Source organism: Eubalaena glacialis, chromosome 7 (genome assembly GCF_028564815.1).
Source record: "Eubalaena glacialis isolate mEubGla1 chromosome 7, mEubGla1.1.hap2.+ XY, whole genome shotgun sequence".
NCBI lineage: Eukaryota > Metazoa > Chordata > Mammalia > Artiodactyla > Balaenidae > Eubalaena > Eubalaena glacialis.
The window spans coordinates 71,888,004-71,914,747 of NC_083722.1; the positions used below are offsets into that span (position 1 = coordinate 71,888,004).

At 58.0% G+C, this 26,744-nt stretch overlaps 1 protein-coding gene across 5 annotated transcripts; it reads left to right on the plus strand.

Annotated features, from left to right (window-relative positions):
* On the plus strand, nt 1–26,368 carry PTH1R (parathyroid hormone 1 receptor). Of its 5 annotated transcripts, none has more exons than XM_061196642.1 (17): nt 1–31; nt 888–1,008; nt 3,253–3,309; nt 5,654–5,776; nt 16,329–16,431; nt 18,335–18,469; nt 20,087–20,197; nt 20,309–20,427; nt 20,596–20,690; nt 20,916–21,117; nt 21,621–21,774; nt 23,379–23,439; nt 23,802–23,868; nt 24,116–24,249; nt 24,915–25,056; nt 25,162–25,203; nt 25,867–26,368. In XM_061196642.1, the coding sequence occupies exons 4-17, from the start codon at nt 5,702–5,704 to the stop codon at nt 26,242–26,244; spliced, it is 1,818 nt and encodes a 605-aa protein (XP_061052625.1). In that variant the 5' UTR covers nt 1–31; nt 888–1,008; nt 3,253–3,309; nt 5,654–5,701; the 3' UTR covers nt 26,245–26,368. The 5 variants fall into 5 exon arrangements, with proteins under 5 accessions (XP_061052625.1, XP_061052629.1, XP_061052627.1 ...); XM_061196646.1 differs by having other exon boundaries at nt 4–31; nt 24,155–24,249; XM_061196644.1 differs by lacking the exon at nt 1–31 and adding an exon at nt 108–191.
* Nucleotides 26,369–26,744: the final 376 nt, after the last annotated feature.

Below are 26,744 nucleotides of genomic sequence, written 5' to 3' on the forward strand. Positions count from 1 at the left end.
CAGCCTCCAACTAGGATCTCCAGGCCCTGAGGTGAGGTTCCAGGATCTTGCATGGTCTCTTCCTCACCATCTGTCCACGTCCTCACCCTTAGCGTCCAGGTCCAGCACTGGTTCTGCTACAGCTCGTTCTGCAGAACCACAGAGGGAGGTCATCCTGTCTACAATCCCCTGCCTCTGTGACCTCTAACTACGTAAGCAGGCCCTGAGCCTGGGGGGAACCGGGGTAGGGGGGCAGCCAGTCAGGGCTTCCTGGCTGGTTAAACACCAGGAGCCCATGTTCCAGTAAGTAAAGAGTCTGATAGAGAGAGGGTGGCTATGGGGCTGCAGGGATCAGGACAAGGGCTGGGTGGACGAGGGTCCCCATCTCTCCTAGCTGGGGGACACCGGGTGCTCAGTGCTTGGAGGGGAAGCCTTCTCAGCCTCAGTTTTCCCACTTGTGACCTGGGTTTGAACTACCCTCATCCACCATCTGATTGCTCCAGGTGCCCAACACTTGAATGAAGTCACTCATAGGGGCTGTGCTCATACCTTGTGGTGGCCGGAAATTTCTGAGATGTGGAAAAGGCTGGAAGGGGCAGGCAGGGACACAGGAACAGAGAGAAGGAGAGCTAATCAGAGAAAGTCTTGGCAGGGCAAGGAGAGGACCACTAAGGTACACACACACCTGAGGGACTGAACGGGCATGGGCACCTGGCAGGCAAGCCCATGGACAGTGGCGGGGAGGGCCCAGCCCAGGGCACCTGAACACTGGTATACTTGGACCTGCCTCTGCTTCCTGACCAGGGGTCTGGGACAAAGTCCTAGGCTGGTGCAGGGTTTGGTAAAAAATAATTAATTTTTCTCTTCAAGTGAAAGCTCTGACTCAGGCCTTTTCCTGTCCCGAACAGCAACATCCTTGCTTAGGCCTGAACCACAGAAGCTGCTCAGGGCTATCCACAGCCTCCCCATGGCCAATCTGAGTCTACTCTGTGGCTCTAGGCCCCATTTGGAACATCCTGTGGGCTCCAGGTGAGTGGGGTTCAGGGGAGCCCTGAGACCTGAGTGTAGCTGGAAGGGGTGAGGCTGGGGCACCCAGTTGGGTTAGTGTGTGTGTACCTGTGCTTGTAGGGCAGACAACATATGCCCACTAGGAGATATCTACGGATCTGGTGCTACCGCAGCAGGGGCCTGTGACCATGTGATCAGAAGGGACAGGAATCCCACACTCCCAGCCGCCTGTCCCGGGAGTGCTCCCTGCCTGGGACAGGGCAGTCTGGCCCCCTGTGTCCCCAGCTTCCCGCCATTCACCTTCCTGAGAAGTGAGAAAGCCAGGCTTCCTGCTGCAAGGGGAGGGGGCTGCTTGACCAGCTGTCTGGGAGCCTCCAGTGACTCATCCGGGTGGGGGGTGTTTATGAGCAGCTGAAATGGCTGTAAAAGTGGCACCTAGGTTCACTTATGGCCTGGCCATCCCCTCCCCTACCAGCCCCTTGCCTTGAAAAGCTTCCAGAGGGGCTTGGGAACCTGGAAAGAGGTCTGGGATTGAGGCTTGGTGGGGGCTCAGCCTGGGGTCAGGGTTCAACCAGGGGTTAGAGATCAGACAAGGAAAGGACTCAACCTGGGGGTAAAGCTAACTCTGGGATCAGGGCTGAGATTGGGATTCAGGCTGACTTTGGGGCTAGGGCTGAGGGAACGAAGGGTCGGGGTCTATGGGCTAATTTTACCAGATAGCTTCCAGGCTCGGGCAAGGGATTTTCTGAGGGAGTGAGGCCAGGCTGCAGGTCTCAGAGAGCCTCTGTTTTTCCTGTTTGAGTCTGGTGCCCACCCAGGCCCCAGGGTCTGTGTACCTTGGCTAGAGCCCTACTCATGGTGGCCGTGGCGGCAGCAGAGGCCTGTCAGCCTAGGGCTGCTGAAACAGAGTGCAGTCCCTGCTCCAGTTCTGAGCTCCAGTGACAGCCTTGGCTCCTCCTCCTAGGCCCCAGCCTGGGGATCAAAGAGGAGAGTCCCCACAGGGACTTACTCCCACTCCCCACCCCCAACCAGAACTTTCTAAACGCCATTGAAACTGACCTGAAACTGACCAGAAACTGACCCTGGGGCCCTGGGGCTTGCCTGTCAAAAAGGGTGGGCTGTGCTCTGCCAGGCACTGGGGTGCTACCAGTTAATGTGTGACACCCCCACCCCCATAGTGGCACTTTAACCAGAGGCCTGGGGGTGATTTAGGGGGTCAGTGGCCCCGCCCACAGTGGTGGAATGTCCAGCAGGAGACTCTGGAGTGAGGCACATGAATTATGGCTAGGGAAACACCCTTAAGGGGCCCAGAGCCCATGATCCCTCTGTGCAGCCCTATCCACAGCCCACCCTGGTCCTCCCAAGCATAGGGTATTGTTTGTTTCTCAATCTCAAGCTTGCTGGTGTCAGATCTGAGAAGGACTTCCTCCATCAACTCCTAGTTTCACCTCTCAGTACCTCCAATCCCTCCATGAATGTTCTTTTCCTATCATCAAGGGGTGTGGGTCATCAAATCATAAAACTTGGAATCGAATTGCTTAGAAACGGAGACATAAAGCTTCTTTGAAGAACCATGAGTGTTCTTTAGGTGCCTGCTCTGGGCACCTGAGCCTCTGTCCCTGTTCCCAAAGAGCCCACACACCATGGGGAGCAGTCCCCAAACCACAGCCACCCCTCCCCCAATAATGGAAGAGATGGAGACACAAGGACAGAGGGATGTCCTTTACACCAGGCAAAGAAGTATGATCCTGGCTGAGGAAACTACAAAGGCAAAGGCAGCGCAGTGAACACAGAAAGAAGACCAGGAGTCTAGTCAACAGTGCCTGTTGGGGAGAGTCACCTTTGGAGGAAACTGCCTCAGACAGCAGTCTAAACACCAGGACAAGAAACTTGAGGGTAGTGGGGCATGGAAGAGAGTATGGCCATAGAAATGTATGGAGAAGACCCTTGTGGGTACAGTCTGGGAGATGGGTGAGTTTGAGCAGGAGGAGGGGGTGGGTTGCCAGGAAAGTTGGCTGCAGTTGGACTCCAGTGGCCTTAGGGCTTGGGCTTGGGCACTCATTCACTTTGAAGAGAGGGGTCATCCCTGAGACAGGGGGCCGGTTTGAGGGCTCTGAGGAGCTCAATTTCCACAGGCTGAGCCTGGGGAGCCCCCAGAGTCCATGGGTCTCTCAGAAACCCAGAGAGATACCCACCCTCGGAGGCACTGAAACAGTAAAGTTAAAAGTGCCCTTTGAATCAGCTGGTCAGCTCCCCATTTTACAGATGAGGAAACTGAGGCTCAGACAGCAGGAGAGTCGTCGTGTCCAGGATACACAATTGGTAAGTGGGTGAGCTGGGATTGCCACTTAGCCCGGATATTTCCTATGGCCCTGACAGTCACATTAGCTTCCTCCTGACCATCCTTAAAGCCCTTTGCTCCAGGCATCCCCAGGCCCTCCCTGCACCTCAGCTTCCCCACCTGATACTTAGAGGTCGTAGGCTTGGGGTCCGAGGTCCCCTCCTCTGAGCACTCCTGCATCCCCCCCCTGGGCGGGAACACATAAGCCCCGCCCCCATCTGGCCTCTGCCCCCAAAGTCTCCTCCCGCCCTTTTCCCAAGTTGAGGGTCCCCAGTGGGCCAGAGCCGGCCAAGAGCTTTTGGGGGTGTGAAGGAGTGGGAGAGGGAGGCGGAACCCCACGGTGGGGGTCCCGGCTGAGCCCTGGGTCTTGCGGCCTCTAGCTGCCCGGGGTGGAGTCAGGGGCGGAGCTAGAGAGGCCGGGCCGGCATCTGGATGGGTAGAGACTCGGAGAGACCCGGACCCGGGAGAGACTGGGGAGGGAGAGAGAGGGACGTGAGCCCAGAGACGCGGGCAGGGACGGGGGCGGGTCTGGGGCACAGCAGACCGACCCACTCGGGAGATTCCTGAGGCTGGGGGTCCAGGCGAGGGCGGGGCGGGCAGGAGGGCGGTGGCGGAGCCAGACTCTGGGGCTGGCGGCAGAGCAGCCTCCCCGGGGATCCCGGTCCAGCCTGAGCGGGAGTCCCGCGGGCGGACAGACAGCGCTGCGGCCGGGGGCGCGCGGGGTACCTCCAGTGAAGAGGGCCTGCTTCGCGGCTGAGGGCCCCTATTCACCGACCGGGGCCGGACGATCAGAAAAAATAACGTCTGTGCCTTCCCGGAGAGGAAAATGAAGCGGCGGGAGCGGCTCGGGCCACGTTCCCGGGCCCCGATGTCAGAGCTCCCCGGGCCCCGTCCCCTCCACACTCACATCCCGCAGCTGTGCGACCCCGGGCCGCGGCCTCTAGAGAAATGTCCCGGGGCAGGGGGCGGCGGGCTCCGCTCTGCCGCTCCACACCGCGTCGGAGAAGACGGAGGTGGGGCGGGGGCGGGAGAGGCCCAGGGAGGGCGCGGGGGAGGGAAGAGGCGCCCGGGCCGCTGGGGGGATGGGGAGCGGCAGACGCCGAGGCGAGGGACGCGCGCGGCGGGCGGCGGCTCCGAGAGGCGGCCGGGCGGGGGGCGCTGGAGGCCAGGCCGGCCAGGGGGGAATCCCAAGAGCTCCATGAAGTCTCCCCGGGGCCGCGGACGGGGCGGTGTCCTGGGGAGGCTGTCGGGGGATCCCCGACACCCATGGCTAGGCGGGGGCCGCGGCGGCGCGCTCGGAGTAAGTCGGGGTTGGGGGCCAGCGGCGAGGGGAGGGGGCTGGAGTTGGGTAGGGTGACTCCGGGCCTGACCGGGGCGGGCGGGCTGGTTTGTCTCGGTGTCAGTCAGCGGCGCCTCTTCGGAGCCCCGTGGAGCCGCCAGCCCCGCGCCGCTCGGCTCCGTGGCTTTTTTGGAAACTTGCAAATGTTTTCGTAGAGAGAACAGGGGGAGGGGAGGGAGGGAGCGAGGGAGTGACCGAAACGGAGCTCGGGGCTGCTGGAAGAACGGAGGCCATGGCCGGGGGAGCTAGAGACGGACTGACAGACAGGCAGAGAGACCGGGCGTCCCGGCCGCAGGCGCGCTCTAGCGGCGCGGGCGCAGGCGGGGCTCCGGCCGAGGATGGGGAGGGAGTGCCGGAGGCGGCCGCGGACGGGATGAGGATCAGAGGGGGCCAAGGGGCAAAGAGCTGGCAGCCCGATCGCCGAAGGGCTCAATGTCTTCGCAAAGTTGGGATCGAGTACCCAAGCTGCACGCCCGGAGCTGCGCAAAACGCGTCCCCCCGCCCCGCCCCCCTACTTGCGCTAGCCGCGGAGCTAAAAATAACAGCCCGTTCGCCCCCTGCAGACCGCGACCCCAACCCCTCCCCCGACCCCTCCCCCACTGGGCGTGGGGCAAAGCCACAGCTCCCAGTTCCCCAAAAGAAAAAAAAAGAAAAGAAAAGAAAAGAAAAGGCGGCGCGGGGGGAGAGGGGGGCGGGGGGCGGGCCGGGGGCGGGGGGCCCGGCCATATGGATGTGATTTCTCCTCTCCGAGGCAGACGGGCAGCTCCGCAGCTCTCGGCGCCCGCCCGCCGCCCGCCCGGCCCCCGGCTGCCTCCCTTCCTCCCTCCCTCTCTCTCCTTTGCGCTCGCTCCCTAGCCCTCAGCGCATGGGCCCCGCGCCGGGCCCCGGGGCCTCGGGCCGCCGGGCCTCCGGGGTCCCCTAGGCCCTGGCGTGGGCGGGGCAGCCCGGCCTGACGCAGCTCTGTACCCCACCATCACCACCACCAGGGCCCGCGGCGGCGGCTGCCCCGAGGGACGGGGCCCTAGGCGGTGGCGATGGGGGCCGCCCGGATCGCGCCCGGCCTGGCGCTCCTGCTGTGCTGCCCAGTGCTCAGCTCCGCATACGTGCTGGTAAGTCCCCCGCTCGAAGTCCAGGACAGGCTTCGGGCTTGCTCTGGGGTCCCTGGGCAGGGGCTGGGGGTGGGGGGAAGGTGTCCAGGGCTCAGAGGCTTGAGTTCCCCCAGTAACCTGAACTTTGGGTGGGGGTCCCCTCTGGCCCGGGATCCTCGGTGCCTGCTGTCTCTGGGGTGTCTGGACTCTGGGTTCCAGATGCCTAAGATTTCCTTATTTCTGAAGACTGGGTTGGGGTCCCAGGTCTGGAAATCTGTGGTTAGGGATCTCCTATCTTCTGCTTCTCTGAGCATCACTGCTCTGTGTCTCCCTGGAAGATGACAGTGTGATCTAGCAGAAGATTAGGCTTTGGCCCTGATGTAGGGTCACACAGACTTTGCTCTGGGGTCCTCTGTTTTCTGCAAGTTTTGTTTGCAATCTGGGACACAGGGCTGTGGGTCTGAGGTCAGGGGTAGGATTTAAGGACCCCTCAAGCTCTCACCTTCGCATGCACACACACATGCGTGCACTCATGCCCAGCTTCACCCAGACTGGAAGATGTCTGCCCAGGGAGGCGGGTATGGTGTGGCATGGAGGAGGGATGGAGCTCCCCTGAAGGAGACTGACCTCACAGAACACTCCCACAGGAGAAACATGCTCCGGTGAGTGAGGAGACCCACATTTGTACCCTCCTGAGAGCAGAGGCCAAGAGGGGACCAGAGAGAGAAGAAGCGACAGATAAGGTTAGAGAGAGAGAAGAGAGAGACAGAGACAAAGAAGATGGGGGTGAGAGCTCCCCAGAGCAGGAGGAGTAGATAGACCAAGAATAGCAAAGAAAAATAGGGAGAGACTGGCGGAGGCCAAGAGCTGGAGACAAAGAGCCGAGTACCCTCCTCAGACTGGGCCAGGGTCTGGGGACCATTTCCTGGGGAGTCAGTCAGATCCCACAGCAGCCCTGTCCTGGGGGATCAGCCATTGCTGAGGAGACTGTCTGCCTGTGTCTGACTTCAAGGCCCCCGCTGCCTCCCCCTCACCTCCCAGGTGCGGCTATTTGCCATCTAGAGACACAGGCAGGCAGCCTTCCCCTGACCAGCTCCCTATCCAGGCGGAGCCCCAGGCAGGAAGGCAGGAGCTCTTGGATCCCTCCAGCTCTGCCAACGCCTGTGTAACCTTGGGCTATCCTTCTCCACACCTCAGTTTCCCTATCTGTAAAAAGACACCAAGAAAGAAACATTTGCCTAAGAATCCCTTGATCTGAGGCCCTCCTCTCCTCTGCTGGCCTCAGTACACCCCATTCACTGTTGTCCATGCCTACACAGCATGGCACCCCAAAGCCAGAGACATCGCCCCATACAAGGATTTGTGGATAAGGAAACTGAGGTTCAGAGACGATCAGCACCCTGTGCAGGGGTGCTCCAAACACTGGTGAATGCCAGGGCCCAGAGCCATTTCCCCAGCCTCCCCTCGGGCCAGGCTCACCTTTCCCAGGGCCCCTTCCAGGGTGTGTGAGCATAGCCACTGTGCAGAGCCAGCCAGTGTGGTCTGTGTGCACACATGTGTGCAAGTGACTGTAGAGGAATAGACAGGGTGATGGGCGTGGGTGACCTGTGACTATATCTGTGTGTCGGAGCAGGGCTCTGTGGGAGTCAGCATGGTATTCTCTGGGTCTGCGTAAGTCCGAGTGTCTGAGACCTTGTGTGAGCTCACGTGTGTCTGAGGCTGTGGTCTGCACATGACTTGTAGGAGCATGGTTATGCATGTGTGTGTGTGTTTGTGATCACATGTGCATCCAGGTCTATTGTTTTCTTGTTTTTATTTAATAAATGCTTCTGTAGTGCTGTCTGCTTGCCAGAAACTGTTCTAAGCACTTTACAATATTAGCTAGTTTAATCTTTCCAACAACCCTCTGAGAAAGGGTCTGTTATTGTCCCCTTTAACTGACCTTCACACAACTGATATGACCATTATTTGTTGCATGTCAACCAGTGCCAAGCCCTGTGCCTCTATGAGGGACCCACACTGATTTCCAGGGAAGCTGAGGCACATGCAGAGAATTTGCACAGCTTAGCCCTGGCCCAAGGCTGAGGGTAGGAAAGGAGGAGGGATGCCAGGGCTGGGTCTGCCCTGGGACCTTGTTGGGACATCTATGGCTGGACACTCAGGCCGTGAGTGCAATGAACCTCCCGTGGCTCCGGGGATAGAGGATATGGCCTGAGGGTCACCCAACACCCTGTAGGCCCCCTGGCCTCAGCTGGAGCCAGCAAGAAACTGAGAGTCTGCCAGCTCCCTCTCCTAAACCCAGGGAATACTGCTTCTACCCTCAGCTGATAGACCCTGTCACCAAACCTATATGCTGCCTGCCCAGCTGGCCCCAGGACCAGGCTCACATCTTCCTCCATGAGGGACCCCACGGTTGGAGGACCAAAAAGTGTCCCACTGGGAGGACACTGGCTGTGGCCAGACTCAGCTGGTCCATCTTGTGCCTTACAGAAAAGAGCAGCTGTGAGGTTGGGAGTCAGGTGGGGTGAAGTTTGGAGGAAGGGATGGGCCCACTGATTGTGAGTGGGAGGTAAGGGGTGGTCTTATCCTTGGGGATGCCTCATCCTAAGGACACCCTCAGCATGCACGCTTGTGAAGGAGAAACTGCAGTAGGAGAGGCTGAAGGTCAGCGTTGTGGGGTTGGGAGGCTTAGAGTGTAGAGCTATGACCTCAGGGTCAGACTCAGGAGAGATTGTGGTAGGTGGCACCCAGGGAACCATTCTCAGCAGGCTCCATGGGCAGCTCAGCCAAGGGGCTCACTTTTAAAGACAGGAAGGAACCAACACGTATTGAACAGTGGCCATCCCCAGATTCTGACCTAGAAACGGTCACAAATATTTTCTCATTCCATCTGTTCATCCACCCATTTTATGGCAAAGGGCCCTGAGGGTCACACAGTGAGTCTGTGGCAGAGGTGGGATTTGAACCCAAGTCTTCAGACTCCTGCACTGAGCTTCTTCCTCCAAAGCAGGGTGAGGGCTCGTGCTGGCAGGAGATCCCTATGTCTCACTCAGGTTTTCTTTTTCTTCCTTTTCTTTCTTTTTTTTTTTTTAAGTAGAATCCTTTGGTTATTTTACTTTTATTTTCTTATTTTAATTTCATAACTAATACTTGAATATGTTCTTTCTTATAAAAGAGTCAAGTAATACAGATTAAACAGAAGTTATCCTTGATTACTCCCAAACCCATTCCCCATTCTAGAGAAAACAATTTTAAACAGCGTGGGTGGGGGATGCCCTCCCAGATCTTTTTCTGTATATTTCCAAACAGGTACCTTTTTGTGTACATATAAAGTAGATTGTTTTATTCTGTCATTTGCTGTTTGTTTGTTTTTATAAATTTATTTATTTTATTTATTTATTATCTTTGGCTGCATTGGGTTCGTTGCTGTGCACGGGCTTCAGTAGTTGTGGCTCGCAGGCTCTAGAGCGCAGGCTCAGTAGTTGTGGCTTGTGGGCTCTAGAGCGAAGGCTCAGTAGTTGTGGCGCACAGGCTTAGTTGCTCCGTGGCATGTGGGATCTTCCCGGACCAGGGCTCGAACCCATGTCCCCTGATTGGCAAGCGGATTCCTAACCACTGTGCCACCAGGGAAGCCCCTCTATTTGTTTTTTAGTAAATGATAGCAGTTTGTATATAGGGCTCTGCCATATGCATTTTTCTACTTAAAGGTGTGTCTTGGAGATCTTCATGTCAGTAAATATAAATCTATCTTTTTAAATGCTGCATAGTGTTCCAAAACCTGAGATTCATTAAGCAGTCCCTAGGAATGTACATTTAGATAGTTTCATGTGTGTTTGTATGAGTGTGTGTGTGTGTGTGTGTGTGTGTGTGTGTGTATGAGAGAGAGAGAGAGATTCCAGACGGCGGCAGGGAAGCTCCTTGAAGTGCCCTCTCATGTCCTCGTGTAACCATTTCCCTGTAGCATATTTCTAGATTCTGTCATTGCTGGGTCTGAGAACATGCATATTTTTTATTGTAATAGATATGGCCAAACTGCCCTCTAAAAAGCCTGTGCGGGTTTATACTCAACACTAGGAATGACGGAGGAGGTCTCTTCCCCACACCCTCTGTCTCACAGGGTAGCCTGAAGATTATTTTCCTCACCTTTGCCATGGTGTCTCTTGCCATTTTAATTTGCCAATTACCAGTGAGCTTTTGGACTTTTACATTGGCTTAGTGTCCATCTTCTAAGAGCTTGCTCAGAGCCATTACCCATCTTTCTATGGGTTATTTGTCTTTTTCGTATTGATTCGTTGAAGCTTTTTATATCACCTGCCCTTAAACACCTCCACCCTCCACCCCCAGCTCTGGGAGCTGCCTGTGGATAGAGCAGGAGGAGCGGGGCTGAGCCCTCCCGGGAACTTGGGTTTTCTTCGGAATGTCGTAATGAGGCATCAAGAGGCCTCCCCCAGATTCCTGTTGTGGGCCTTCTGGGGACACTCCCTGGTCCGGCCACCACATCAGGAAGGCAGCTCTTTCAGAGAGCCCCCAGGAAAAAGAAAGGGTGGAGTGGGGGGTTTGCAGATGCCTAAAATTGTCTGCAAAATATAGTGTGACTGGGAGGAGGTGCAAAGTTTTGCTCAGATTCTCAAAGACATCAGAAACCTCCCAACCTTTCAGAACCCCAACTCTGGGACCTGGCTTGTGCAGAGGTGAGACCTGGTAGGATTCTCTTCTGCTGACCAGGTTATGGTTAGGTTAGGTCATACCATCCTTCTGGGCCTTGGTCCCCAAGCCCAGGTAGAGGCCACTTACGAAGATCCACAGGGTCCTAGCAGCCAACTCTGCCATCCCAGGCTCCATCCCACTGCCTGCCCTGAATGCCTCCACGCTGGCCAGGATGAGAGGCGTCACAGTGCCTCCCCCCAGCCCCTCCCAGCCCCGAACACAGGCAGCCTGTTCAGGAAGGCCAGGCGAAGGGGAGGAAAAGTCAGCACTTGTCAGCCGTGGCGTGGTGGGGCAGGAGTGTCCCCGGCAAGGAACCCGTCCCAGCCTGCTCAGGCCAGCCAGCCAGACAGAAGGCAGCAAGGGCAGGGAGCAGTCCCTAGCCAGCTGGCATGGGAGACATCGAGGGGTGCCAGCACAGGTCCCAGTAGTGGAACCTGGAGAAGAGGGGCAGGAAGGCCAGAAGGTCACGAGGGGGTCTCCTGTTAGCCAGGGTTTTCTCCTTCTGGCTTTTCTGAAGGTACAAACTCTCCTTCCTCCTAATACAAGGGTGCAACTGTCCTCTGCCCAGTTAGAGCTGAGCACAAGCTGCCGTCACCAACGCCATCACCACCTGATCACTTCTATGTCTACCTCCATTCCTGAATTACCTTTGTGGAAGCTGCCTTAGGTGCTCTGCAAAGAGGCTCTTGCTTGACACAGTGAAAGATACAATCCAGAAGAACTCTGTGGCAAACTGGTATTGAGGCTGGCACTAGAGGATCCATGTGGCGGGGTGCTTCCTCCTTTCTTTCCCTTCCTCTGGGGTTGCTGCTTCAGTATCAAGCAGACCTTAGCTCCATTCCTGGCCCTCTTCTTTCTAACTGTACTCTCGCCTCAGTGGCCTCATTTGTAAGATGGGGATGTTGAAGATGTGGTTAAAGCTCCAGGGGCAATGGCTGGTGCCAACATGTAGAGGGGCTCTCATGGGGTGGGAGACACTGGTCACATCCAGGGATGAATGTTGGTAGATCTGCTTTCTCCAGAGGTGACCAAGAAGCCAGCAGCTGCCTTCCCCTGGGGGAGCAGGCCGACCCCAGTCAGAGCGATGGATGAGATGACCCAAGAGGGCATACTGAGGCTGACACCATGCGGTAGAAGGAGCCTTTTCCCCAGAGACAGAGGTGTCAGCAGCTGAAGAAGGATCCCTTGTATTTCCTCCTTTGTTTTGCCCGGAGGAGGAGAATGTAGGCATGTCTGGGATCACAGACAGCAAGTGTGTGGAATTTGGCAGTTAGGAGAGGAACTGAGAGGAGTGGCCCTCATTTGGTCAGTGGCACGAAACTGACTCTCCACCACCACTGTCACCATCACACCTCCACCACCATCACTAGCCTTGACATTGCCCCACTCACTGTCTTCACCTCCACCCCCACTGCCACCATCACTGCCATCCACAGCTCCAACACCATTCTCAGTGGGGTTTCCCTGGGAGCTGAGTTAGAAGGAGCTGCTTGCCCCCTGGCGGGAGGGGTACTGAGCAGATGGCTTTTCTCTTCCTTTGAGCTTCTGAACTCAGGAAATGAGAAACACATCCGGGCTTCTTGACCACACATTACTTTCTCCCTGAGACAGCAGCTTCTATGTTTGTAGATAACATACTGGCTTCCAGCCCCCATCTGCACCCTGCCTGTAGCCCCACAAATACCAGCCCTAGGCTCCCAGGCCACTTCTCTCCCTGCATATTCACAAACTGCAGATCATGCACATGTGTGTACACAGGAAGGTTCCATGTTAGAGGGTTGAACATGGGGAGAGTGCTACAGCCAAGCCCTACAATGGTTAGGTCAGGGGAAGTCAGCCCTAACCCAAGACCATAGGAGGGGTGTGGGAGGAAGAGGGGTTCGGGACATCTGGCACCAGGGCTAGGTGACCCTATCAGTGGTGGGTATGGACTAACTGACCCTTGGCCATGACCCAGCTCCAGGTCCCTCAGTCCTCATCCGTGAGACCCGAGATGCACAGACTCTCTGGATCTAAAATGATACAAGTCTGAGTGAGTCCTCCTTACCAGGAGCTAGGCCAGGAAGAACTGAACTCTGCAGGGGGAAAGGGGCTGGTCGGGGAGGGCGCAGTGGATGGAGTGGCCAGGCCAGGAGGAGAATCAGAGCTATCAGCATTTTCTGCATCACTCCATTAGAAAAGACCTCACTCAGGGCAGAGGCAGAGGAGGGGCCCTCCTGCCCCTTAAGCCCAAGTATGGGGGTCTGCCAGTGACCCTGAATCTTAGTGTGAGTCCAGGGTGGATCGAGAAATGCAGGGAGTTATTGGGGTGTCCTTTCACCCCAAAAGCTTGTCAGGCACACCTCACCTGCGGGCCCTCCTGTACTCCCTGCTCCCAATCCTCCTTGGAGTCCCACCACCCACCTGCCCCTCACTGTGGCCCCCTGGTCTCAGTCATCTACTCAGTCTCCCCCTGCCTGTCTGGGTCCTGAGCCCAGGGGCACCCATGTGCCCTGCAGCACGGTGGCCCATAGCCGGAGGCGGGGAGCCATGACTTGGTGCTGCTGCTGACCCAGTGGTAATAATAGCAACCAGCTTTTTGTGGGCCCCACCCCTGCCCAAGCTTTTCATACAGGACCTCATTTAACCCTCACAACAGCCCTATTATTATCCTGATTTTACACGTGGGAGACTGAGGCACAAGGGTTAAACAGCTTTGCCAAAGATACAAAGCCAGTCAGCGGTGGAGGCAGGATTCAAGTTCCGGTGCTGGTGGCAGAATCTCCTTAGATGAGGAGAGGGTGCAGCTGGGGGGAGAGGTGATGGACGAATTCCAGGCAGGGGAGCTGTACTCTAAAGCAAGTGGGGATGCTCTTGCTGTAGAGCTGCCCTCCACTCCTTGGGAAAGTGCTTTCTTGGCTCCTTGGCTTGAATTCTTCTTGCTGCAGTGGCAGTTCTGCCATGATTGGGTGACAGAGAAATGGGTCGTACAGTCCAGGGAGGCCAGAGATGGTGCCACCGTCCCTGTGGGTGAAGGAATCTGGGGGCTATCTGGTGCCTGAAGCACATAGCTTCCCCTCTCCTGGGCATTCCCAGACCCACCAGGAAATGAGACTCCAGAAAAGAGGATGTGCCTCCTCTTGGCCATAGAGTGCAGCAGGCAGTAGGTGGCGGCTGAGCAGGTGCCTTGGGCCTGTGAGAGGGTGTGTGGGTCAGTTCCTGGTCGTCACCCAGCTGCACACCTGTCTGTCTGTCAGTCTGCCAGATGGGCAGTTTTCAACCCATGGCTGCCTGCCTTTAGTCTAGGCCATCAGCCGTAACCCTCAGTGGGTCACATCAGTGGGCTAGTCTGTCTATCAGGAGGGCTGGTGTGCCAGACTTTGGGGACTGGTGGAAGCCTGTCAGCCACTCAGGAGCTTTTCCTCAGCTGGAAAAAATCTGGTGATTATCTGTTCATCTTGAAAGAGATGAAGGTGGGCAGAAGGAGAAGGGGTGGTGGGGAAGGGGGCATGCGGAGGGAGTAAGGATAAGGTGATAGGAAAGGTGGTACTGACAGTGGTTATGGGGCTGGTGGCAGTGATGGTGCTGATGTTGCCTTTGGTGGTAATGGTGCTGGTGGGGACGGTGATGGCAATGCTGGTGGTAACACTGGAGGTGGTGGTGATGGTCACGGTGGTAATTGTGCTGGTGGAAACAGCACTGGTGGTGGTGATGGTCATGATGTTCTACCAGTTGTGATGGTGATGATGGTGGGTATACCGATGGTAATAGTAGTTAGTGCTCATGGCGGTAATGGTGCTGCTGCCACTGCTGGTGGTGTCGGTGGTATTGGCGGTGGGCGGCGTGGTTGTGTTGGTGGTGTTGGTCGTGGTGGTGATGGTGGTGGTGGTTACTGACAGAGGTACTAGTTGCAATAATGGAAATGGAGGTGAAAGGGTGCTGTAGTGGGGGTGGGATGGGCAGGGCAGCTACACAGGGATCAGACCCCTCAGCAGCTTGGATCCCCAATGCCAGAGGCACGAAGAGAACTTCAGGTTAGTCTTGGAGCCCCCTGGATTAGGGAAAGCCCGAGTTGTCCTCCCTCCCTCAAGCCCCATCTCCCCAGCGCTACTTCTGCCCCAGCCTGCTCAGCCTTAGCTGCGGGTGGGGGAAGTTAGAGGAGCTGTAGGGGCCAGCAGCAAGCACGTGGGAATCTCTCCAGCCCTTCCTGGGCATTGGGTCCAGCTGAGATCTGAGGGTCCAATTCAGACGCCAGTGATCCGCGAAAGCACGGACACCCACAGACATGCAGGCTAATGAGCAACCGTATCACACACTCGCAGACACACACGCGGACCTTTGCCCAGAAACATAGGTACACATGCATGTTCACAGACACCTCAGGCTCACGTCCCAAATGTGCATGCTGGACGATCCCCACGTGAGAATATACAGAGACAGGGGCACACACGAGTGCACACACCAGCCAGACAGTGTTTGTGCGCGGCCACTCAAGGCTGTGCCGCCACTCACACACGCACACGCAAAGACGCGCACGCGCCTCTGCTAAGTGAAACCAGCAGAACCCAAGCCCAGCCGAGCCAACTGGAGACTCCTTGGCCCTAGAAGCCCTTGCTGCTGCCACCGAGAGACTCGGTCAATTAACTTCTCCCTGCAGCGGGCTCCCTGACCCTCCCGGCCGGCCGCCCGCCCCCGCATGCTGGGGCCCGCCCCTTCCCCCCACCTCCACCTCCCTCCCCTGCCTCCTCTGGGCTCTCCCACCCTCCAAAGCTCCGCTCAGACTGAAGGGACCCGGCCCTGACAGGGGGATGTCTGAGGGGTTGCAGCTCTGCCTGTTGAAGGTCTAAGGGAACCAGGCTCTGTCCTGTGGGTCTGCGGGGACACGGCCCTGACTTGGGGGCGAAGGTGGGGTCTGAGGGGATGCATTAACCTCTTGTGAGTCCCACTCATGGGAGTGGCTGGGCTTGGGCACACTGAGTTGTTCCCAGGGCAGGATGCTGCCTTTACCCTCTGACTTCCTTCCAACCCTAAGTCAGGGAAACAGAGGCTCAGAGTGAGTCCCATCTCACCCCCACCTCCATGATGTTCCTGCTCTCTTCCTTAAAATGATGCCAGTGAATCCTCGTGGGTGGCAGCCGATACCCAGGGTGTACGTGCTGGAAGGAAAGAAAGGAAGGACATTCCAGGCAGAGGGAACAGCAGGAGCAAAGGCCTGTCCACATCATCAGAACACAGGGTCTACTTGGATGTAGGGAAACTTCCAAATAAGCAATGGATGTGGGTGACTCCCATCCACAGCCTGCACAGGAGTGCCCCGCCCAACCCAGACCACTTGCCAATTTCTCCATCCTCTCCCTCTTGGGACCTCAAGGGTGGGAGGAGCTGAGGCACTCTCCATTCACGGGGAAAGCACTGACTGGGGAGAGGGCCAGGATGGAAATTGGTGACTCCCAAGGTCCCGAGGGCACTAGGACTTGAAGGAATCCAGGCCCCGTTTGTTTCCCCAGAGTTCACCACCCCTTATCCACCCCCTCTCCACCCAGGTCCCCAATAGACAGCCAGGATCCTGTGAGGATCCACCCTGGGACATTCCATCCCTTTCCCACGTACCCCTGGGGAACAGACTGGACAGAGAATATCAGTGGCTGCAGCCTATGGGGTTACTATCGGGCAAGCAGGGGACAGCACCCCTCCCCCTTTTCTCCCTATGGTGGGGCAGGCCCTTCCCCTTGAAGCCGAGGCTTCCCGTCTGTACAATGGAGCTACATAAGGCAGATTTCCCGCATTCTTTGGAAAGGGGGGGAATCCCTCAAGGAGGTTGGGATAGTTGTGGAGTCTGCCGCTCTGCTGGGAAGTCCTGCCTGCAATCTGACCTTCGGCTTGGTAGGTGGATGCAGATGACGTCATGACCAAAGAGGAGCAGATCTTCTTGCTGCACCGTGCCCAGGCCCAATGTGAGAAGCGGCTCAAAGAAGTCCTGCAGAGGCCAGGTGGGGGCGGGGCCAAAGGAGGAGGGTCTGGGGGCAAGGTCAGGAGACAGAGGGGCCAGAGGAAGGTGGGAGCCCAGGATGCAGAACCAAGTGGCACCAAGGGAGGGTAGGTCCAGGTAAAGTGGGCCAGGCCAAAGTGAGGACCAGAAATGGGGTGAGTCAGGTGAGATTAAAGTCAGCAGGCTCAGAGATGCACTGAGCCTCCCCTCCCAGGGTGGGGATAGGAGGTTATGGAGGCAACTACTGTCTGAATCACCTCGAACTGGCTTAGATCTAGTCAGGCACGCCAGGATCAGGAGCACTGACTCGGGCTCCAGACCCCACTGGAGTGGGCTGGGACAGCTTTCTGCAGGAGGAGGAGGTATCCAGTGCAGGTCCAGAAGGAAGAATAGGTCTTTGAAACAGGCCCCCTGGGCAAAGGGCAAGGCAGAGGTGTCCAGGGTCAGGAGAATGGGGCTGGCAGGGGAGGAGAATAGAGGGATACGGATGGGCTTCTATGTCAGTCACACTCACTGTCCAGTAAAGGGTTCTTGATGGGGAAGGAAGGCTTCCTTCTACCAACACAGCATCTCCATGGGACCCCTGCCATGGTGAAGCTGGGAGGGGCACTCACCTGACCTCACAGCTCCTGCCCCAGTCTCAAGCTGGTCTCTTCCTTGAGTCCATTTCCTGGAAGTGGAAATGGAGCTCCATTAGCAACCATCCAGGCCTCTGACTTCTGTCTGATTAATCTCCTCAACCTGGAAGAGGCCCAGACCCCACCTGACTGGCAGGCAAGAGCAGCTTCCTCCCCTGAGCTGGCCCCCAGACTGCTGGGAGAGGATGCTGATGCACACCCAGGACACAAGCACACAGTGACATACCCTGGAGCCCACAGACTTTGCTCCCATTCACAGGGACTCACATGGTCTCTGCAGTCACAGCCCTGCCCACATTGGCCCCACCAGTGGCTCCCTGGTCCCCTGCCCCAGTCACATCAGGGTCTGGGGTGGTCCTGAACCCAGCCGTCTTTCTGGTTGTGGAAGCATGGAGGCACCTCCCTCTGCCCTCTCTTTGTTCCCGATGGAGGCCTTCCCTTCCCACTCTACCTCATCCTGCTACCCCCACCCTACTGATGCCCCAGGGTGCAGGCAGGAAAATGGGCACAGCCATTCTATCCCAGCCCAGGGTGTCTGCACTCAGCTTCTCATTGTGGCCACAAACCCCGACATGGGAGGGCCAGGGGGCCCTGGCTTGGGCTGTAGCTGAAGGTTAGATAATGAGGAAGACTTTCAGCAAGGAAGAGAGACCTCAGGCATCTCTCCAGTGGAGGGAAAGGCCAGGCCCCATCTCAGATGGAGAGTCTCCAGGGTCCCTTGTGGAAGCTGTGAACCCCTTACTCGGGTATCCTAGGGCAGGGGATGGGGTAGGTGGGCTCATCTGTCCTCCCTTGACAACTGCACACTCTTGCTCTTGTCTTTCGCACCACCAGCTTCTCGACCTACACAGCGCTCTGGCCGGCTTCATTTTCACTGTTTCACCTCTGTTGACATCACTACTGTCTACTTTTGCCATGCGCCCCCTGGTGGGGCCTTCGCCTCCTGCGTGGGCTTTGGCTATGACTCCTGGGTCAGACATTTCTGCCCAGATTTACCGCTCAACCCACTCACTAGTTGATCCCACACCTGAATTGTGTTCGTTACCATTTGAACCCCTTGTTTACAGTCTCCATTGCCGACTGATTACTTCTGCACCTGGCAAGCACTTTACAGTTTGTAAAGCACGTCCCTACCTGTCATCAGCCTAGGTGTCAGCAGGGCAGGGGACAACCCCCATTGTACAAAGGGGGAGTCTGAGGCAGGAGGGTACCCTGGGTCTTCTGCTGTAGTGCTGTCGACAGCCATAACTGCCCTAATTTCTCCAGCTGACATAATGGAATCAGACAAAGGATGGGCATCTGCATCCACATCAGGGAAGCCCAAGAAAGAGAAGGCATCTGGGAAGCTCTACCCTGAGTCTGAGGAGGACAAGGAGGTGTCCGCTGGCAGCAGGCATCGAGGTACGTCTGTGCTTCCATGCATCCATCTGAGACCGACTCGGACCCACTTGCCCCACTGCTCTACAGCCTTCATGTGAGCTCATGCTCCTCGGCTCTTGTAGAAGGGGAGGTGCTAGGAGGAGACTCAGCCGAGGGGGTAGAGTGTGGAGGGGGCAGGCAAGCTGGATGGACTAGGGCCCCCAGGAGATGTGGGCAGAGAACTTGACCGCACACCTCAGGGGTGGACCCAGGGCTGTGGCCCCTCCCATGGAGAGAGATGACAGAGAACCCGGGAGACAGAGGGGCAGGGAGAGGCTGGGAGAGACCCAGAGACAGAGGCAGGAAGAGACAGAGAGGGGACCAGGAGGCACACACTGGGACTGGGACTCAGGGTGTCAGAGGAGGGTGCATCAAGACACACAGTGGGGTTGGCCATAGAGACAGAGCAGGACAGAAGGGCGGCTGTGAAGGGGTGGGGCCAGACAGTGGGACAAGGAGGGCAGAAGAGAAGAGAGGGAGGGAGATGCGGGCTGCATTGTCCCTCAGGGAGGTAAGGAGAGACAAACGCAGAGCCCAGGCTGCAGCCACAGGGCCAGTTTGAACCGGCTGGGTGGGCAGCAGATTCCAGATGGGCCACATCTGGGAGGCTGTGGTCACCCTGTGGCTCCCCAGGGATCAGAGGGAATTGTGGGCCTGGCCAGGCGGGGCTGGGAATATGGTGCCCAGGACAGAGAGCCTTTCACCAAGCTGGGGTGGGTCTAGCTATCAAGGCAACCTTCCAGGGTGGCTGGAGAGTCCTGTGGTTGGAGCCCTGCAGGGGGAAAGAAGGGAGCTGGGGGTGAAAAGTGGAAGATTCAGAGGCTGGAGACTCTCCAAGGTCACTTAGCATCTCTGCTGTAAGGCTGGAGCCCCAAAGTGGGATGTGTCGCCCTGCCTTGAATCCCACAGTTAGCACTTAGATTTGGGGGATTATATGTACCCCCACGAGTGGTCACCAGAGTCTCATAGCAGGTGCTCAGGGCGGGTCTTGGATAGTGGTGGAAGTGCATATCAATCCCAATTTCCCAATGAAGAAACTGAAGTGCAAAGAGGGTAGACACCTGCATGAGGTGGGCAGCTCTTCAGGAGTCCAGCTGGCACTGGAAACTAGACCTTCTTCCTCTAGTCCATGGTCCCTGGGCAAGGAGCACATAGGAAACATTCTCAGCTGAGGGACAGTTAGTCTGGGAACTTGCTCTTCTTTAGGGACACCTGGAAGGTGGGACCAAGAACAGAGAGAAAGAGAGAGGTCTGGCTAGGGGCTGAGCACCAGAGGAGGGCAGGGCCCTGGGCTGTATGACCTTGGCAAATCACTCGCCTCTCTTGGCCTCCGCCAGCCAATCTAGAAAATAGGACCATTACCAGCAGCTGCATAGAGGGTCTGTAGGGAATTCTATGAGGCCAGGTGGGTGCAGGGCACAGTAGGGAGTAAGGGCTCAATACATTCTCTCCAGAATGCTCCAGGCCTGAGTTCTCCAGTCTTGGGGCACACCTATCCCTGAGGGAGCCAGAGACCACAGGTGTGTTTATTCCTCTGGGTCACTAACCATGGATCTGACTGATGTTCCCCACCTTTTCTGTCTATCTCTGTGGTCACAGGGCGCCCCTGCCTGCCAGAGTGGGACCACATCCTGTGCTGGCCGCTGGGGGCACCAGGTGAGGTGGTGGCCATGCCCTGTCCTGACTACATTTATGACTTCAATCATAAAGGTAAGGCAGGCTGGAGTAGGGTGGGGACCACAGGGATGTCAGGACTTGGAGCTCAGGGCTTCAGTGATTCCAGACCTCTCTGCCTGCCCTAACCCTCCCACGGACCTGCAGGCCACGCCTACCGTCGCTGTGACCGTAATGGCAGCTGGGAGCTGGTGCCAGGGCACAACCGGACATGGGCCAACTACAGCGAGTGCGTCAAGTTCCTGACCAATGAGACTCGTGAACGGGTGCGAGGCTTCCCCCTCCGTAACCTGACCCGTATAAGGCCACCCCACTCCACTGTTGACCCCTGAACCTAGTCCTGACTCCTCCAGCAACCTTAAAGTGGCCTCTGACCCTTAACCTGATGCTCACCCCAGTCCCAGGGCTCTGACAGTAACTCCCCACCTGCACAGGAGGTGTTTGACCGCCTGGGCATGATCTACACCGTGGGCTACTCCGTCTCGCTGGCCTCTCTCACCGTGGCTGTCCTCATCCTGGCCTACTTTAGGTGGGCGGAGCGAGGAGTGGGTCGGGGGTCTGGGGTGGGGAGGGGACGTGGTCGGGGAGGGGCCGAGGTGGGGGGCGGTGGGCGTGGCCAAGGGCGTGGTTGGACGGGGCGGAGGCATGATGTCTCTCTTCCCCTCACTGTAACCCTACACACCAAGCCCGGCCTCGTGCCCTCCCGCTGCGCGTCCCCGTGCCCCCACCCACGGTGTTGTCGCGCGCTCCGCAGGAGGCTGCACTGCACACGCAACTACATCCACATGCACCTGTTCCTGTCCTTCATGCTTCGCGCCGTGAGCATCTTCGTCAAGGACGCGGTGCTCTACTCCGGCGCCACGCTTGATGAGGCTGAGCGCCTCACGGAGGAAGAGCTGCGCGCCATCGCCCAGGCACCGCCGCCGCCCGCCGCCGCCGCCGCCGCCGCCGGCTACGTGAGTGCCCCCTCCGGCGGCCCGCGCCCGCCCGGGGCCCGTCGCCACCAATGGCTTCGCGGGAGCCCCACCCACCCTGCGGCGCCTCTGCCCTCGCCCCCGCCTGTCTCCTGCAGCCACGCGCTTCAGGCCACTCACACACACCTCTCTGCGTCCATTGCCCCTTTCAGCCCTGCTTCCAGGCCCTGTTGGCCAGAGCTTTGTGAGTGTTCCCCCTCCCCGCACTTTCATCAACACTCCTGCCTCGGCCCAGGACCCCCAGTAACCCCACCTCTTCACCTTGATCCCCCACCCCCGTCGTCAGTGCCCTCCTGCCTGGGCAACATCGCCTCCACACACACCCCTCAGCCCCTGCCCTCGGTAGAGCCTGTCCCTTCCTCACCAGCTTGACTAGCACCTGTCGTATCTTACCAGCACCCCCTCCCACTGCCCATCCCTCAGCCCAGCCCAGCCCTCCCCAGATGCAGGCCCTGCTTTCTGGCTAACACCAGCTGGTCTCCTAGGTGGGCTGCCGGGTGACTGTGACCTTCTTCCTTTACTTCCTGGCTACCAACTACTACTGGATTCTGGTGGAGGGGCTGTACCTGCACAGTCTCATCTTCATGGCCTTCTTCTCCGAGAAGAAGTACCTCTGGGGCTTCACGATCTTCGGCTGGGGTACGCAGGCACGCAGGCAGTGAGGTGCAAGCAGGGTGGGACCATGGGCGGCAGGGTCAGAGAGTGCCACTGAGGGGAAGGCACCCATACAGCGTATCCTGTGCTGGATGTGGGGCAGCAGGTGGTGAGCCTTTTGTGACTGACTGCCCCCCCGCAAGCTCAGGGAACAGGGCTTGGCCAAGGGTTAGGGTTCACTTGGGGTTGTCTCAGCCTGGAGTTGGGGCTCACCTGGAGGCAGGTTCACCCGGGGTTGAGGCTCAGCCCAGGAGAGGGAGTGGGGGACTCTCAGGTCAGGATTCCACTCAGGATCAGAGTGGATCTTGGGTCAGAGGTCAGCCTGGGGCTAGAGTTGGAAAGCAGCTATTCTCACCACTGTATCACCACTGCTGGGGCTGGAGTTGGGATCTGGAACCCTCCCTCCACCCTGAGCCCCACTTCTCCACCAGTCCCCACGCTGCGTGGAGCTGTCCATGCTTCTGCCACCCTGCCCACAGGGTCCATGGCCCAGAACTGCAGGCCCTGGCTCTAGCATCATCTAGGCTTCAGCAGCTCCTCTGCAGAATGGCTTGCTGGGGTTCTGCACTCCTCCCCCCACGGGCTGTGGGATCGAGTTACCAATAATTGTCCATTATTGTTGGCAGCTCCAGAGCTTGGCCAGGCTCCGGGGCAACTGGCCAGACTGCAGAGGGGTAGGCTGGGTGGCTGGAGCCCTCCCTGCACTCAGCACCTAGAGGCCCTCACATCAACAACCATAGCCTCCCTGCCCCTTGGTGGACACTCTGACCTTGACCTCATCCGTGGCAAGCCCCAGAGTTGCAGGCTGATGTGGGCTCTGGGGCTAGAGGGTATCAGTGTGGGCGGGAAGCACACAGATAGGGGAACACAGAGAACTTTGTGGCACAGGAATGTCACAGCTCTTTTCCTTGCATAAACCCAGGTCATGCCCTGCCCTTCCCAAGGGTACCCTGGGCCTAGAATGAAGTGTGTGGGGGCAAAGGGTGGGGATTTGGGCTCCTTCCTAGAGGCAAAACTCACTCAGAGGTACCATGTACCATCTGAGTTGGCTTGGGCCTGGGCACACTGAGATTTCCCTGTAGCCCTTTATCCAGCCTGGAACAACAGCACACCCTATCCAGCCTCATCCATGAGGCTAGGACTTTTTAAAGGGTGGCAGTGCTGGAATAGAAAACCCGTGATGATAAGCTCCCTCCCTCACAGGGAACCCCCAGCCCACAGCAGCACCCTTTAGGGGAGGGGAGGGCAGAATGGACTGGGTGTGGTTAAATTAGTGATACCTTATTCACCAAGTGCCCAGCAGGAATGCATGTGTGGTACAAGATGCAGAACCAAGATGAGGGCAGAGGGCTGAACAGGGTCCTGAGGGCTGGAGCCCTGAGGGGAGGCTGTGCGGACAGCAGGGCAGCACATGCAAGAGTAGGGCTCTGTCACCAATTAGCCCATGTGCCCAGGGTGAGGGGGGTCAGGGACAATGGTGGGCTAAGCTGGGGGTCACCAGGGATGAGGGGAATGGGACTGGCAAGGTGGGCTGAGGAGAGAGACATCATGGACAGTCCCTCACACACTGTCTCCCTCTGTGCCCACAGGTCTGCCCGCCATCTTCGTGGCTGTGTGGGTCAGTGTGAGAGCCACCCTGGCAAACACCGGGTAGGTCCAGGTGGAGAAGTGGGCAGGAGGCTCTGACACAGGCCAGAAACACCCCTGCTACCCTCTTTCTCTGTAGAGCATATGAGGGGCACCTCCTGTACCCTGGCCCTGAGTGGCCCAGTTTCAGGAGTTTTCAGTTCATCTTCAAGCTGGGTACCCGCTCAGGGTCAGCGGACGCTACTTCAAAAGGGACCTCTGAGGATGGCCTCAGGCCTGGCCATATATGACACTCCCCTGTCCTGTGCTCTTGGTGGGGTTGGGGGACAGCTAATGTCGGAGCAGACCAGCTCTGGAGCCTCCCTGTGGGAAGGCTCAGGCTGGGAACAGCAGTGGGTGGGGGCTGATGCCTCAACCTCCCCCAGGTGCTGGGACTTGAGCTCCGGGAACAAGAAGTGGATCATCCAGGTGCCCATCCTGGCCTCCATTGTGGTAAGCAGGGATGGCCACAGAGCTGGGTCGGGGTATGGACCATGGGTCCCAGTGACCAGCCCCTGACAGAGACCTATAGAGGCTTCCCTGGAACCCAGGGTTGGAGCCACAAGGCCCAAGAAGCAGCTGATCCCCACCCCAGTCCACATGGGGAAACCAAGGGCCTAAGGAGCCACCTGGAGACACAGTGGCAGAGCAGAGCCTGAGCAGGGTCATGGGTCCCAGAGTCCTTGCCCCTCTCTGCTAGGGTGCGGCCTCGAGACGCAGCCCTCCCTCACTCCCACAGCTCAACTTCATCCTCTTCATCAACATTGTCCGGGTCCTCGCCACCAAGCTGCGGGAGACAAACGCTGGCCGGTGTGACACGCGGCAGCAGTACCGGTGAGCCACACCCACCATGCCCAGGCTCCTCAGAGTTCAGGGGTCATCCAACCCCAGCACCATGTACAAAAGCAGACAGAGGCTCCAAGAATGAGCCTGTCTCAAGGAAGGACTCAGCTCCTGACTCCCTGGCTGGCCCTGCCAGCAGTGATGGGATCTTGCCTGGCTTCTGGGGGCACCCCCAAAGCCAGGCTGGGCCTCTTGGTGCTAGGCCCTGCACTAGAGCTGGGGTCTGTGAGGGCAGGAGAAACCCAGACTTCTCCTCAGAGAGCTGGTCGCAGGGAGTCTGAGAGACAGGTGGGCAGTGGGTGGCCTTGAGAAGGCGGAAGCTTGACTGAAACCTGAGGAGGGACCTTGGGATACCGAGGTAAGGCCACGGGGGAGTGGGTGAGTGCCTGCAGAGGGACCAGCAGGTGCAAAGGGCCCTGGGACAGGGCGACATAACTTATGGTCCACTCTGGGACACCTCAGAATCAAGGGGCCCTGTTAACACTTTGCTGAGAAAACAAAGTGCCATTGGCTCAGCTGAACTGGGCTCCCCCACTGGCTGCCAGAGCCTCGGGCCTTTTAGTGGCTTCTGGAGCCTGGGGTTGGCAGGTCGGGGTACACAGCGCCTGTTGAGGGGGAAGTGGCTCCACACTGACGCCCCTGCCCCGCTGGCCCAGGAAGCTGCTCAAATCCACACTGGTGCTCATGCCGCTCTTTGGCGTCCACTACATCGTCTTCATGGCCACGCCATACACCGAGGTCTCAGGGACGCTCTGGCAAGTCCAGATGCACTACGAGATGCTCTTCAACTCCTTCCAGGTGCGCAGCCCTGTCTGAGGGTGAGGGGCGGGTGAGGTTGGGGAGGCTGCTTCCACCCTCTCCAGATGCAGCTCTGGGCCCTGACCCAGTACCCTCTCTCCACAGGGATTTTTTGTCGCCATCATATACTGTTTCTGCAACGGCGAGGTAAGCGGTGGGCCACGCTGGGGCAAGGCAGGAAGGACGCAGAAGTGCCGGGGGAGGGTGGGTGGAATTCCCTGGTGGTCCGGTGGTTAGGACTCCGTGCTTCCATTGCAGGGGTCCTGGGTTCGATCCCTGGTCGGGGAACTAGGATCCCACAGGCCGCACGGCGCAGCCAAAAATTTAAAAAAATTTTTAATTAAAAAGTGTAAAAGAAGTGCCAGGGGGTTCCCGAGTCCTGTCCCTTCATTCTTCTGCCTGGTTCTTACTCTGTTCCTCCAAGAACATCCCTGAGGACGTTCTGAAGGCAGAGAGAAGTCTTTCCAGATGATTCAGGCTGAGGATGCGCTAGGATTTGTGGGCAAAGCCAAGTATCTTCCCAACCCCACGGTTGAATCGTCTGTCATCCAGATTGAACACTCATCCACCCTTGGGGTCATCTGAGCTTTCTAGATTCTGGGTGTGTCAACTGCCTGCAGCCAGGCACCATGTTCTGAGAATGACGGGATTCTTCTTGGCCTTGAAATTTTCCAGCAATAGCCTGTGCCTCTGTTTACATTCAGTGCTGAGTGTTGCAGGGGCAGGGATGGGGGCACCGCTGGGGTTGGGGACATGTGGCAGAGGGGTTAGGGGCACACCTGACCACCCACCCTCCTCCTGCCATCCCAGGTACAGGCTGAGATCAAGAAATCCTGGAGCCGCTGGACATTGGCACTGGACTTCAAGCGCAAGGCACGCAGCGGGAGCAGCAGCTACAGCTACGGTCCAATGGTGTCTCACACAAGTGTGACCAACGTAGGGCCCCGCACGGGACTTGGCCTGCCCCTCAGCCCCCGCCTGCTGCCTGCTGCCACAGCCAATGGCCACCCCCAGCTGCCCGGCCACACCAAGCCAGGGTCCCCAGCCCTTCAGACCACACCACCTGCCGTGGCCGCTCCTAAGGACGATGGGTTCCTCAACGGCTCCTGCTCGGGGCTGGATGAGGAGGCCTCTGCACCGGAGAGGCCACCTGTCCTATTGCAGGAGGAATGGGAGACAGTCATGTGATTGGGGACCCGAGGGTTGGACCTGTGGACATAAGGGTTGACAAGCGGACCAAGAGGCAGGTTGTTGGACAGTTGCCCACTCAGGGCTGGGGCTGGGAGGACAAAACAGGAAAAAAAAAAAAAAAAAAAAAGGAAAAGGAAGCAGTGTGTGGCTTCCTGTGGTCTGAACTGGGCACTTATTCCAGGAGGGGAGGAGCTGGGAGCCATGGGGGTGTTCTTGGTCTTACCTCAGGAGGAGGTCTAGGAACCATGGGCCAGTCCCTGGGGGGTTGGGACCCAGCCCGGCAGAAAGGGCCTGAGAGAGGCCCCTGTCTAAGCCTAGAGAAGCTCAAGTTTGCTGGGTCATCAGCACCCCAGTGGACCCATGCAGGAGGAGGGCCCCAGCCTTCCCCTGTCTCCAGTTGTCACCTCGGCTGCTCCCTGCACTTGTACCCAGGCTCCATGGGCACCCAAGCTGGCTTTGGCCCAGGCTTCTCCAGGCCATCTCTCCTCCTGCTGGCC

Excerpts from the sequence above, each read along its gene's own strand:
- PTH1R (XM_061196642.1), top strand. The coding sequence starts at position 5,702 with ATGGGGGCCGCCCGGATCGCGCCCGGCCTGGCGCTCCTGCTGTGCTGC. Across the intron at positions 24,250-24,914 it reads GACACGCGGCAGCAGTACCG|GAAGCTGCTCAAATCCACAC; the intron begins GTGAGCCACACC and ends CCGCTGGCCCAG. Across the intron at positions 25,057-25,161 it reads TGCTCTTCAACTCCTTCCAG|GGATTTTTTGTCGCCATCAT; the intron begins GTGCGCAGCCCT and ends CTCTCTCCACAG.